This window comes from Arachis hypogaea, chromosome 5, assembly GCF_003086295.3.
Source record: "Arachis hypogaea cultivar Tifrunner chromosome 5, arahy.Tifrunner.gnm2.J5K5, whole genome shotgun sequence".
NCBI lineage: Eukaryota > Viridiplantae > Streptophyta > Magnoliopsida > Fabales > Fabaceae > Arachis > Arachis hypogaea.
In genome coordinates this window covers 103,643,808-103,658,296 of record NC_092040.1, presented here as the reverse complement: position 1 = coordinate 103,658,296, position 14,489 = coordinate 103,643,808, and the positions used below count along the sequence as shown (strand labels likewise).

The window sequence follows — 14,489 nt, the reverse complement described above, 5'->3', positions numbered from 1 at the left end:
GAAACGGTTCACGTAACCCGACTTTGTTTTCTATAAAGCAACCATACAAATCCTAATCTATACCACAGCTACAAAAACTGCACAGAAATATCATCCCAATCAAAACAATATTACTGATTACGAAGGGAAAATTGCAGTAGTTAAATTGCATTAGAAACACCGGTAGAAAAGACAGTGATGCCAAAACTGAGGAGGAAGACGCAAAGAGATGGTCATAGGGTAAAAAAAATGAGCATAAAAGAATGAATAAACCAACGATGAATATTACAAGCACAGGGCTCACAATGAGATAGATGTATATCATTGTCCGACTGTAGTTATCAAGTTTTTGAAATTTACATCCACTGTAAAATTTGGCGTATATGCAATCGCTCTCTCAGCTTTATGCAAAAAAAAACATAAGCGGAGAGCCCAATGGTTAAAAGGATACAAAATCCGGAACAAAACTTGGCTAAATCCGCATGAAGAGCTTAATTGCACGTAGCCTAACTCTTGTATTTTTGCTGGACAGCTAGAGCTGCAGCCCTGTACCACGTTGCCACAGCCATGGCACCAGGGTCAGGAACTGTTGAAAGCAACTCTGAAGACACGTAAGTAGAACGCCCAGCCTACATAACACTCCCTCATCAGATCCAACAATCCACTTAATAATAACAAATAAATGGATAAAAACAAGCCACTATGGTTGTGGCATTTTTCTCAATCTTAGAGGCGAACTGCTAAAAACTGCAATTCAAAATGAGCTTCCTAAAATTGGAACTCCATGTTATAACCATTTGTTTCATTAAAGAACCGCAAGCAAATCATAAGTAAAATGAAACCAACTTTGCTTGAGCACCACTCATGAACTAAACATAATTGAAACAGAATGCCAGACGTTCTCTGCTATTAAGTTAAAACTCAGTATTGCATCAAATTTGTACTCTTAACAAAGACGGGTCAAAAGGTATCACCTGTGCTTGCATTTTCTTGGTTAACTCAGCTCCAGTTAATGCAGCCTCAGAAGACAGAACAAAAGCAGTGATAGGATCCTCCCCAGCATTTAATTTCTGTTCAACCAAAAAGCACAGTAAGTTACTCCATAAAAGGGCATCCAAATAATGTAGGGGAAGTGAAAACCTATTGTCAGGACCTCTTGAAGAACCGATGATGCTGGAAGAAGGGCATCTAGCAGGGTTCTATAACCAGCACTGGCACCCCCATATTTACTAACAGCAGCAATGGAAGCCGCAAGTGCCTCAGCCCCTGAAAATCAAACAACTCATGAGGGATTGATAGTAAAAAAAGGGCAAAGGAAAAGTTAACTCTGAAATTAATGGTAGCCATATTGGAGTTCCCACATTGTTTTGGCGTGACAACAGAACCAGAGCTTGGTTTCAGCTGTGTATATGCTGCCTTGCAGAAAATTGTATATCTGAAAAGAGAAAGTTTCTTGAAAGCAATACTCAAACAGCATAATTAGTTAAACTTCAACAATGGCATAAGTACAGCATAATACATGATTCCACTTGTTCCTCCCATGGCTCTTCGAATTGTGGATCCAATTTCATTGACAGTTTCTGCAGCATCGTTCAGAGGATAGCTGTGAACAAAAAACAGCAGTTCAGGTCAGAATGTGATTACAATTCAAATTGGCAATTGCTTTTGCAGTAACTTGTCCCCAAGAGTACAAACAAAGATATACCTAACCAAAAAGGACATAGACTTACTTTTTTATGTCCTCCAGAATGGCTTTTGCGCCTCTATACATCTGCAGAAGTTGAACCATATAAATCAAGTAATTCCCATGTTACTTCAACAGCTATAATAGACAATTTTGAGGACAGGACTCACAGTTGATCCACAGTCACCATCACCAACTTTACTGTCCCAATCATTTAGGCTGTCCTTAAGATCTAGAATAACATTTGCAGCGGTTTCAATAGCAATCTCAAGGACTTGGCCTTGCTCACTTAGCTGTAGAGGTCGTCTCTGTGGCTTATGTAAAGTAAACATAGGAACCATATTTCAAAAATTATATCAGGATATAAGTACATATACAGTTGACTTGATTAACATAGATTTAATAAAACTCAACCAGCTTTCAAATGATATTGACAAGTCAATTCTATTTTTACCAGATTCACCAATAGCATGAACATGTGAGAGAGGAGGATAATCATAACTATGAGAAATATATTATGATCATGCCAAAGATATCACAAGAGAAAAATCAGTGGCCAGATGCTGGTTTTGGGCTTCCAGTATGAAGTACAGAAATTTATGGTGGAATGAAGCATAAACATAAACATGAATTATGACAACCCAGTAAGGTATCATTTGATCCATATAGCTAACTTCACTTTGTTGGACAAGACTTGGTTGTTGTTGATGCAGTATGCACTAGGAAGTATTACAAAGCACAGAGATTCTTGGATGGAAAGGACACAAGTCTAACAATTCACCGGCTTTTCAAGGTAAATTATTGTTATTGTGTCGCATCATTTTTTTCTGAGTGTCTCTATATGTAAGTTGTTAAACTAGTACTCATCACAGAATTTTTCTATGTGGAAAGGGTGGTGTAAATTTCTAATAAAAATATTCAACCACGTCGAAATGCCACTAACCAGTAAGCCAAATAAACTTGTATCAAACATGTTTGAATATAATTTTCCTTTAACTACTTCTCAACCACAACTGCTAAATGTCATGGAAGAAATGACGTAATTCCCCGTGTATGAAGTATATACCTCATCGCCCTTTGCTGATGGAGATGGCGGGACTGGAATAGGAATCTTAGTAGGCGGGTGAACACCTTGAAAGAGAAGAAAGTTCAAAAGTTCAATGAACTAGTAGTTTAATGGTTCCATCAATATTACATTTGAACAAACATTATCCAGAGGTAAAAGCCAAGTTATTAGAATAATCCAGTTATTAACAACTAAAGATATTACTGACCATCAACTCCAACAGGCCAAGACGGTGCTTTGGTACTGGCATCTAATCGCTCAAGAATAGGTGGATCAGCCCTCATGATAGATATCGAGAAACCTGAAATAAATACTAATTAGAACTGCTTGATGAATCACAACGAGAATTAATGATGTGACGAACCTGCCATATCAAGGGATGTCATAAATGTCCCTGTGTAAACTCTGTCAACAGCCAGCCCATGCTCTAGCTGCAATCTTGGAACTGCCTTTCCTGCTGCAATCATTAGCTCCATCAAAGGGGTGCCACCAAGCCTGCAAGTGAAGAACTTGCAAAAGGTCAATAAAACTTGAGAAGGCACTAAATTATGGTGTCCAGGGTTTGAATCAAAACAGCTAAAATTTAGCGCACACAAAAAAGAAACATTCTAAAAAGAATGCACATAAATAAAAGAGAATACCAGTATATTTTCAATAATAGGTGTAGATAGCATAAACATTGCTTTTCAACGTTGTGTGATGAGAATATCTATGAAGCTAAGTTCAATCACAGATATATACATATAGGAATGTCTTCATAAAATGGTGCTCAAGTCCCAAGAACAATATAAAGAGAATTTAAGAGCTACAAAATCTTAGTTTCATTTTAAACATATATGATACCGTAAACATACCCATTGACCATGAGGATCACTCTACCACCTCGAGTTATTGGAACGTAGTTCGTTTCCTGGTAACATTACCAAAAGAAAGCATTGTAACTTCATTCATAGGAATGATAACTCCAAAAAGGGACACAAACATATATACTTACGGCCAAACCTATTCAAGCGTACTAGAACTTTGTGATAAGATAGAACTTTTGGGTTAAACTATGATTAGCATCAAAGTCCATGACGAACACACAAGTAGTGAACTTTATTCTTGATGTGGTACCACAATGTCGCAAGAACATTTCTTTAGAGTTAACGGTACACAACAGTCAAAAGTTTTCCATAAAATATTGCAACATACCGTGGACAATATTTGATTCAGAACATGAGAAACCACCACATCCACTGGCTGAAGATCAGCAACAGCTGCACCAGGTTCTGCATGCTGTAAAATAAATAAATAAAATGAAAAAGAAAGAAAGAAAGCAAAAAAAGTAGCATTGATATCATCATTATTTGTAAATTAATGAGAAATGGCACTAGTAGAGAATAAAGACAAACTTCAGTGACTAGGGAGATCAAAAAAGAAAAAGTAAACAGAGAACTCGTTCCAGAACATAAAACATAGACCAAGCTGTTCACACTACTGCAAAGAAGGTGCCTAACTAAAGGAAACTCACAATTCCAAGCCCCAGTTCTATCTTCCCTGGGCCCAAACGATCTGATGTAACTTGACCAGGAAGTGTGCACACAGTTAAACCAACACCCATTGTCCCCACCAATTCAGAGGCATGTTTTGCTTCTGCAGCAACCTTAGCAAGAGGAAGGCCAGCAGCAGCAGCTGCCCCTGCAACCTGCCACAATCAACAAAATGTGCAGGTAAATGATAAATTACCAATGATAATACACTGATATAATAGTACTCCAAAGGGCTCTAACTCATGTATACATGAGAAGAGCTGAGTTGTTCTGCAAGATACCAACCATTGGAGGACCACTGAATGTTCAGGAAAAAAGGAAGCAAGAAATGAAATGCAGAATTATGAATGAGCTGAAGATGGAAAAGGTGAATTATGTTACGAATTAAAAGAAGGGTCTAATCTAAATAAACGAATGTCCACCCAGGACAAGGGATTAGTATGGATGGTAATGGAATCATGGAGGGGTATGTGAAAAATAGAGGAAGCAGAAGATAGTGTGGAAGGCATTCTGTCGTCCAGGCTCATTCCAAAGATCTTGCATTAATACCATAATTATCTATCATATTTAAAACAATGCTAAGTTCAACAAGAAAATAAAATAAACATTGACAAACAGGCCAGAAAGTCCAATATATGCAACCATAAAATAGTGCTGTTCAAAGTGGATGTGTGAACAGGGCAAATAAAAGAATGCTGAAAAATCAGAAATGAATTTCTGAGAGAACCTTATGAACCAAAATAGTCCCTGCCAAGCCCCTTCTCCCAGCAATCCCTCGAGGCGGTGGTAGTGCACAATCATCACCAACAATTACAGTCTGCATTCGTAAAATTCAGTCATACTTTATCTACATAACAAAACTAAGTACTAGATGAGATAATTCTGGCTAGCAGTACCTCAACTTTATAACCTTCAACTTTTGCTTGCTCAGCAGCCAAACCAAAGTTCAATCGGTCACCAGTGTAATTCTGTCAACACCCAAATTTGGAATACTATGGAATCAAAAAACAAGAGCAAATCCTAATGACTGCTCATAAACAGACCATGTATGTGCAGAAATGAGAAATCACACTTATTCATAGCTCAAAATTGATTTGAAAAATGTTTTGATTTTCGTTCTTTCTTTCTTTTCCTTTTTTTTTTTTGTTGTTGAAATGATCCCAATTAATTTAACATAAGAATCTTACAATTAATCTTCCACACTGTATATTTTTCCAATTTAACAGCTTACAATAACTTTGGGTATAGCTCATCCAACATACATGATGATCCAAAAGACCACTCTAAAGACTGTAATTTAACAAGTCAATGAGCTAAAGTATTACCCAAACACGAAGGGAACAAAAAAAAGGATACCTTCACAATCAGAAGACATCCCATAGGTCCAGTTACAGCTCGTATCCCCTAAATTTCAATAATAAGAGATGCTTCAGAATAACTGATGTGTGATATACACATGCCATCCAATAATAAAAGGAAAGCATACAGCTAGGATTGAATCAACTGGTGGGGAAGCAAAGACATCTCCACAGATAGCTGCTGTCAGCATTCCTTCTCCCACATATCCAGCATGAGCAGGCTCATGGCCACTTCCTCCCCCTGTGGTAATGTAGGATTGGATAAAAATTTTCATGATAATACTTTGGGTATGAAAACATAGTTACAAAAGCACCATATAATATTTCGTTTTACTGATCTTAGATATGTTTCATAGGGCTAAATAGCATAGTTCCACCCCCCCTGATCTATGTCCCATTCTTCCCACTTGCAACCTTTCTTCCTTTTTATAATAGGTGGATCAAATCCTGTATGACAATTCATGAACCATTTGTCTATTCCTATATGCATCGATAAGTATCCTATGCTAAAATTCACAGAAATTAAAACAAAAAGGAACATCGGATGGATAGTCGCAGACCTGATATGACTGCAACTTTATCATTTGTTGCACTTGAAACATCTGCACGTAATACAACCTTCACCTGCATTCAAGCCAACAAAAATAAATGGACACCTCTCATACATTTACACAGCCATACATGTTTCTGTATGTGTAATCACCTGAGGAAATCCATCTAAGTACTGTAAACCAGGGTACGTCTCCACAAGGCCTTCAATGAATTCAGTCACAACATCTACAATAAATTATATTAACAAAGAATCAAGATTAATTTTGTTCCAAAAGATCTAGAGTTCAAGATAAAGTATAATCTTCCTTTCTATCACGTATTCACATTATATAGCAGTTTAAGAACACAATCTTGGAACTACGGTGCTAAGTGAGAAATTGAGAATCTGCAAAACAGGAACCTAGCTAATAATACTGCCATCAACTTTCCACTTTGAATCAACATGTTGGAACTAAAGTAGGTAAAATGAAAATCATCAATTCAGAGCAATTCCACAAAGTCGTCATTGACCGATCTGAAAACAAGCACCATCTTCCTAGTTTTCAATTTCATATACCACAGTACTAGTGAGAATAATACTGGTGTACTACCGCTATCATCTTTCCTCATTGAATCAACATCTTCGAATTAAAACAAATAAAAGCAATGTCCTCATTGACCGATCTAAAAACAAGAACCTATTTGCCGCTAAAGAATAGAGTCGTGAAACTGCCGCGCCAGTGTGAAAATGCAACTCCAAGGTAGGAACCTAACTAACAACACCGCTATTATATCTTCTCATAGTAAAACACTACGTCGCTAAGATTAAAAGCAAAGCATCAAATCAGAGCCGCTATACGAAGTTCTCATTGACCGATACCAAAAACAAGAATCGATTTCAACTCATTTTAAGCTCAGTCCCTTTCAGTCAAAGATAAATGCTACTAAAGTCAACACAACGCAAGAACCTCTAACAGTCAAAATGACGCAAACAAGAAACGCGATTTCACCTCATGAAACAAGAAAGAGTGAAGAAATTAGCGAAAGAGCACCGAATAGTTGAAAGAAACGAACAAAACAAAATCGCAACCGACTTCACCTACACAGGCGAGAAATTGAACGGAGCAAAGCGAAGAAGAAAGAAAGATAAAGTGAGAGAAAGAGCGCACCATCGGGATTGTTGATGAGCTTCTTGGCTTGGAATGCCATAGCGACGAAGTACCTTTGCAGCGATTACGGAATTGAAAGAGTGAATGGCGAGAACTGGAAAAAAAAAAACCCTAGAAATGGCTTTGCATGAAACAGTTGGAAAAAGAGAGCGAATGAGAGAGAAAGAGAAAGAGAGAGAAAGAGAAAGAAAGGGAAGAAGAGTTGTTGTTGTTGTTGTTGCCTCGTTGGTTTGGTGGTGTGGCTCTTTATACACACAAGAGAAGGAAAGCGAGGGAGTTGATAGTTGGCTTGTTGCAGCAAGTAACAGGGGAAAAAATATTAATGGAATTTCAAAAATAAAATATTACAATAAACTAATACTTTTATCCTGAAGACTCATAAATCATTCATAAACCAATGAAAGTAATTTTTTATCTATAAAATATAGTCTGTGTATGATAAAAGAATTTAAATGATAATTTTATTTATTGGTAGATTTGGTCGCATTTTAACTTTTACGGATAAAAATTATAATATACTTGTTCAGATATAAAATTAATTTTATTTATCTATAAAAAAAATTTATTTATACTCTAAACTTATTTTTATGAAAAAGATAATAGATTATTAAAAAAAAAATAGCTCTTGCTTTATCAAAACCAATCATAACTTTTGGAAGTCACTCATTGAAAGAAAAAAAATTGCATAACTATTTGCTGCGAGAGTTTAAGAGTAAAAACGAAAAAAAAAATGGACACTATTTTTTCCAATTTTCATTATATAAGATTAGTGGATCAATATGCATGTATTCATTTTTTTTATTTATTAAATATATGTAAAATAATAAAAAAATTAATTGAAATGATAAAATATTTATAATTTAATTAAAAGATTTTGGGTATAAATCTTTAGTATGACAACTTTTTTTTTATAAATTTATATAATAAATGGTATTTTAGGGGGGGGGGATGAACACTAATCCTTTTTATATTTTCATTTTATAATAGGTGTTAATTATCTTTATTTATACATTATATACTTAAGAAATGGTGTAACAAAATTTATAAAATTGACAAAATAAACGAAAAAAGAAATGAGAAAAGAGATTCTCACTCTATAGAGACTCATTAAATTCATATGATGTAAAATTACAATATAAATTTTTATTTATTTATATAAAAAATTAATTAAAATTATAATTCTAATTATTATTGGTTTTGTTAATATAAGATTTAGACAATATTATTATTGAAGTGTGATAATTAGTTCATGAAAATCTTAAATGTTTGAAATAGTTTGACCTTTAAGTAATATAAATAGAATTCTCTGTTGTCTTTTACCTTTATATTGTGTGTTTTAACAAATGAATTATGAATATTTATATTTTAAACTAAATTATGTTAAATTATATTATGTTATTTTTATTATTTTGTATTATATCTTTAAAAAAAATTATTACGAAATTGTTTAATTAATATTTTAATTAAAAATTTAATTTTCATATGCAATCAAATTAGGTAAAAGAGTTTTACACAGGAAAAATATTACATAAAATATAACGAATCTTTTAATTTATTTCTTAAAAATCATGTGTAACGCATGAACGATGAATCTAATTAGATTAGATGTCCAGTCAATGAAAATTGGACTCTTAAATTAATAAAAAGAATAAAATAGAACAACGGTTTTTGCTGTACTGTACTACTGTGGTTGCTGTTCTGGCTCTGTAATGAGGCTATGCTTTTTGGTAATTTTTGTATCTATATCCTTTGGAAGCTATGCTATGAGATAGGTGGTTCTTATGCTTCTGCCGATTCTTTTGGGGATGAGCTTTGAATATTGGCTTCTGGCCTTCTGCCATGGATTCGGGTGTGTCTCTGCCCATTGCAACTCTGCTTCTGCAGTAGATCCAAATTGTCCTTATTCGTAATTTACATACACGGAAAGCAACGTTATTCTTTTCTTCTCGCTATTTTTTTTTTTTTTCTGGTGAGAAGCCAAGGCCCAAGGAAGAAAAAAAAAGGGGGGTTAGCTAAGTCGTCTTCTCTAGCAGAGCGCACCAGCTATGGATTCAAAGACGCCGCAACGGCGTCGTCCAAGCAGTGTCATCCAAAATGGCACCGTTATCAGAGAGAAGAAGCCCAAACGTAGCGAGGTGAGTCTCCAAACGCTGTCGTTTCACCCTTTTTGTGCTGGTATCATTGTTTCAGGTTCAGCCATTGTTTCGCAGGTCCTCGCAAAGAAGAAAGCCGTTGAGCAATCCATCAAATCAGCACGTGCCGAAAAGGATCACCTTGCTTCCTTCCCTGAGTTCCGCCACTTCGTCAATAACGGTAACCGTTTCTGAAATAGAAAACTGTGCAGTGTAGTTAGATTAGTTACAGGATCAGTTACCTTATTTTGCTGATCAGCAGTTAGTTAGTTGCAAAGTGTGTTTATGGTTTTACACAACATAAAAGTCAGAAGTAAACTTTGTAACTAACTACTGACTCAACAAACAAACGCAACGGATTTTATAACTACTGTAACTGTATTAGCAATAATGCAATATTGAATTCTCATATAATACAATTATAATATTCCCATAAGTTTTGAGATGTTAGTGCAAGTAAATTGTTGAATGTGTTAGCAATAGCTTTTATTCATTTTTGGATCATCTTTTTTGTTTCTTCTAAGTCCTAAATCTAGGTGCCTATTTCAATCTGAATTTTAGGTCTATCTATGTGTTTGAAGTCAGGACGCGGTGATACACTATCCTCTCCTGTTAAGCACTATGTTCAGAGCCTCCTTAAGGTACACATTACTATAATTTGTTGAATGAAATATTTTGATGTAGACATTACTATAATATATTGAATGAAATATTTCCCTTCTTTATACTTTATGCTATAATAAGAGAAAATCTGCTATTATGTCTTTGTTTTGTAAAGTGATAGGAAACTTAGTTGGCAAAGTCTTCAATGAGGTTGTGTGAGGAAACCTCATTGATGAGGTTTTCAAAAAATGCTCATAGGGCCTCTGCATCTGGTCAAAGATTTGTTATACTGCAAATTGGTGGCTGCTCTTGATTAATGATCACAATTATGTTATGTTATTAGCTAAACAAAACACAGGATTAGTGAGAAAGATAATCGTTTTTGTGAGTCCTGCTTCTCTAATCTCGATCTCTTCTCTTCTCTTTGGTGAGCCCTTCCTCTCTTCTTTTCCCTTGCCTTTCTCCGTTTCTCTGTTTTCAGCTTCCGTTTCTTCTAGAAAACTTGGCTTTTGACCTATCTTACATTCTCTTATAAGTTTTTCATTTTTATCTTTTTTGTGTGTTTTTCTGTTTCATTTTAAAGTTTGTTCCTTTTACTTGATCTCCATGTCTAAAGGCATTACTGTGTTATAGAACTGATTTCTTTGTGGGAAAACTCCCCCCCCCCCTCCCCATCTTTTTTCCCTGGATCTTATGTGAGCTATGATAGCTCTGTTCAGAAGGGTATTTCAAAAGTTGAGAAGGAAGCCAAGGTAGTATTGATAATGACAAGAGATCACTAGAAACTTACCTGCAATCTTCAGTTAAGAAGTTGAAAGTCTCAATTTTAGGTGTATGAAACAAGACTGAGCTAGTTTTTAAGGAGCCCATTGGCACTGCTGAACAGGAATAGAGAAAGAATCTGTGTTGGTTCAATATTCTATTAAGGAATGTCAAACAAAGAGAAGGGGTTGCACTCCCCGGAGAGAGATATTGAGAGCTATTCAAAGAAAAATGATGAAATGATTAAATTAAGAACTAGCTTTGTCTCAAATTGGTTTAATGAAAATGTTAACAAATTATAAGTAAAACTGACCAGCCATCAAATTGTAAATTGATAAAGTTTGAACTGAGGGCTTTTCAGTAATTTACAAGTTAACCTCATAATTGAGGCGTCTTAGCACCACCAAGGCGAATACTTTGCCAACTTAGTTTATTGAAATTCGATTGTTTTTAGGTTTTTTTATACTACAATATGTATCATTTCTCCTTTTGTTCATGGTTGGTTTTTTCATTAGCTTATTCATTGAGAAGAGACCCGAAAGCATATGACTTGTCAACTCAAAAACTGCAGCTAAATATGGAAGGACCCTATGGATCTGAGTGGTTGGATGAAGAAAAGGTGAAGCGCAGAGAAATGGTTGCTCCAGAAGCACACTATATATTTGTGCATGAGGATGCCAATTCAGTTGGTGATGAGACAAGAATGATGTTGAATGCAGAAGAGGCTTCAACTAGTTGTGTAGAAGATAGTGGCCCCTTAGTTGGATTTGTACATTACCGTTTTGTTCTGGAAGAAGATGTACCGGTCCTTTATGTGTATGAGTTGCAGATTGAGCCTCGTGTCCAAGGAAAAGGGTTAGGGAAGTTTCTAATGCAACTAATTGAGCTTATTGCCCAAAAGGTGATGAATTGTTCTTATGGAAGAAATGAAGTCTATTTATTTGATTAATGTATAGTCTTACTAGTGTCCATTTTGTTGAAGTTCTTATGCACCTCATTGGGATACCTTGTGATTCTTTTGCAAAATTTTCTGAGTTTTGTGTGCATAACATTCTACATTGACTATGGTCTCTGATCTATGTTTTTTGTTTTAACTCTCTTGTAGAACTGCATGGGTGCTGTCATGCTAACTGTTCAAAAAGCAAATTTACTAGCTCTGAATTTCTATCTAAGTAAGCTGAGGTAAAATCTTCACTTGTGTGTGCAATCTCTGAATCAATTTCCTTTACCAAGTCATTGCATGTTGATTTTTAGTAGAATAAAAGAGAAAAAGAATCACATTTGTGTAGCCATAGGGAAAGATATTTCTTTTTTCTTTGCAAACATATTTGGTGGACAAAAGAATTACACATGCAAACAAATCTTGATAAAAGGTGTAAGTAATAATGCATGAACATGTATTGAAAAATTGAGAGCGAGTCATGAATTGTCAGCATGAGAAATCCAAATAAGACCATATTCTGACTGGTAGGCTGCTATATAAGTGTATGTTTGCTTGTGAAATCATGTCAAAGTTAATCATGAGTAAGCACAACTTGATCATCACAATGTTATGGACCTTTGGGGGGTCATGCAACTGTTTTTTTTTTTTTCTTTTTTTTTCTTTTTGACTTTCATGAACTTTGCTATGGATGACGCTGTCTGCTTTTATCACAATTTAATAGCGTAACCATTTCCTTCAAGATTTTCCTATCATACTACCATTTCCATTCCTGTTTTTAATTTGCTTTGTTTTGCTGATTGATGAAATAATTATGTGTTGCAGATACATCATATCAACCATTTCGCCTTCAAAGGTGTAATCCAGTGTTATTTACATGATTTTCTGTTATAACAGGAAATTTTTTTTCCTACCGTTTGTTTATTGTTTTGGTTTTATTCCTGAATGCAGATGGGGATTGAGAAGAGTTACGAAATTCTTTGCAAAACATTTAATGACGAAGCTAAAACTATTTTGGAGGTACAGCTCCTATCCGCACGCACCATTAGATTGATTTTATCAGATAGTCTATCACTGATTTCACAAAACACACTAATTGACAGCCATCTGGATCACTCAGGTTTAAGGTTAAATCACTATATGACATTTTCCTTTTTGGTTCTCAAATCACAATTCACATTATATGATTTAAACGATTATTCTCATAAGAACTATGCCTATTTTTAACATATACTTCTCTCGTGTCTTGCAAGGCAATATATTAATTTTTCCTTTTCAGACGATGGAAAACAGAGGCTTTTGATATATGGTCCATTAACATATACTGATCAGTTCTTGAGAATGGTACAATGAAAATTTTTCAATACATAGTATATTGTTTTTCCTCTCCCTCCTCTAAGAAAGACTAATTTGAGCCGTGTCGTCCGGTTGTCATTTTCAGCATTACCACACAAGAATGGAGTTTCTGCCTGATTCTGCTGTTGAGTTTTGTTAAGGGACATGCTGATCTTCCAATTTTGGGGGAAATCAAAGATAATGTAGTGAACTTTTAGCCAACGGAAGTTCCTTTTAGTAATATATCATGCATGTTTTTCTCCTTCTTCCCCTCTCTATACAGATTTTTTCAGCAGTGTAGTGTACATGTTGGACCAACCCCAGTCTAATAGGAAAAGATAGTGGTTGATGATGGTGTATTCTTGGGGAAAGACAGCTCAACATAGCTTCAATTTTTTATTTGGTTCTCCAATAAATAATTCATTGGAAAGTTTTTAAGTATACCATGCTCCAGTGTTTCAATTAATTTTAACCATTAATCTTAATTATATATATTATATATATTTTTTATAATTAAGATCAACGGTTAAAAATTATTAAAACATTAGTGTATCGGTACACTAGCAAGTTTTCCTAATTCATATGCCCCTGTTTCTCTCATATTCTGCGGCTTTTTTTTTTAGTTTGGAAAAAATACCTAGTCTCTATGGTGTTGACAATCTAACCATCCAAAAGAAAGAAACGCGTTTGTGACGCTTTTATACATAATGTTTGACAAAATCTCCCAAAAGGTAGGTAGAAAAAGGAAATTTGGATATTTTGTCAAATATTATTCATGTATGCATTTCTTATTTCTTAATGAAAGAAATACTTCTTAATAGTTTGTGTTGCTGTTCAACTAATTAATAAATGAATCTTTTGTTAGGAATTAAGTTATCCAATTCTGTAAAGAGAACATATTATATCCCAAAAAAATATAAATGCACCATTTATACTGAGAATGATAATAGACCATTTATAAAGTTTAAATTATGCTATAAAATAAAATTCGGGGGTGTGTGTGTTTGGGGGGTGTGTTGTGTTGTTTTGTTTTGAGGAGTACAATTAAGATGAAGGTTCGGAAACCAAATTGATTACCGAACTAGTAGAATTAAAAGTTTATTGGTTCAAAACTTAACCGAAGTTTAAACGGAATTGAATTGGATATCATAAAATAATACAATAAAATTCTATATCCAAATCATTTAATCAATCAAGTTTAATTAAGTTGTTATAACTTAATTCACCTTCACGCACTACTATCTCTAACAAACTTTTGACTTAACGCGTGAATATATATAACTGCCTTCTTTATGCGGATTTCGTTTTCTTTTTTGAATTTTCTTAATATTTTCTACTTTTTTTTTATTCTTTGCATTCTTTTCCTTCTCTGTGTTCTCTTCGTTTTCTGTGTTTTCT

At 34.6% G+C, this 14,489-nt stretch overlaps 2 protein-coding genes across 6 annotated transcripts; one reads left to right on the top strand and one right to left on the bottom strand.

Moving 5' to 3' along the window:
* Nucleotides 1-243: 243 nt before the first annotated feature.
* LOC112802400 (putative 3,4-dihydroxy-2-butanone kinase) lies at nt 244-7,657 on the bottom strand. Of its 2 annotated transcripts, none has more exons than XM_025845604.3 (20): nt 7,320-7,657; nt 6,323-6,396; nt 6,180-6,243; nt 5,748-5,860; nt 5,618-5,665; nt 5,158-5,229; nt 4,989-5,078; nt 4,243-4,416; nt 3,924-4,007; nt 3,584-3,639; nt 3,094-3,224; nt 2,938-3,030; nt 2,730-2,794; nt 1,834-1,977; nt 1,710-1,750; nt 1,499-1,582; nt 1,341-1,414; nt 1,133-1,245; nt 954-1,049; nt 244-608 (listed from the first exon to the last, which is right to left on the bottom strand). In XM_025845604.3, the coding sequence occupies exons 1-20, from the start codon at nt 7,357-7,359 to the stop codon at nt 486-488; spliced, it is 1,779 nt and encodes a 592-aa protein (XP_025701389.1). In that variant the 5' UTR covers nt 7,360-7,657; the 3' UTR covers nt 244-485. The 2 variants fall into 2 exon arrangements, with proteins under 2 accessions (XP_025701389.1, XP_025701390.1); XM_025845605.3 differs by having other exon boundaries at nt 1,834-1,971; nt 7,320-7,655.
* A 1,287-nt stretch (nt 7,658-8,944) lies between these two features.
* On the top strand, nt 8,945-13,674 carry LOC112802399 (uncharacterized). Of its 4 annotated transcripts, none has more exons than XR_003202370.3 (9): nt 8,945-9,454; nt 9,530-9,632; nt 10,013-10,092; nt 11,388-11,717; nt 11,922-11,998; nt 12,582-12,612; nt 12,708-12,776; nt 13,010-13,100; nt 13,198-13,674. XR_003202370.3 is itself a non-coding variant. In XM_025845602.3 (9 exons), exons 1-8 carry the CDS (start codon nt 9,365-9,367, stop codon nt 13,057-13,059), a joined length of 804 nt encoding a protein of 267 aa, XP_025701387.1. In that variant the 5' UTR covers nt 8,945-9,364; the 3' UTR covers nt 13,060-13,100; nt 13,198-13,674. The 4 variants fall into 4 exon arrangements, 3 of the variants coding, with proteins under 3 accessions (XP_025701387.1, XP_025701385.1, XP_072093780.1); XM_025845602.3 differs by having other exon boundaries at nt 13,036-13,100; XM_025845600.3 differs by having other exon boundaries at nt 12,708-12,883; nt 13,036-13,100.
* Nucleotides 13,675-14,489: the final 815 nt, after the last annotated feature.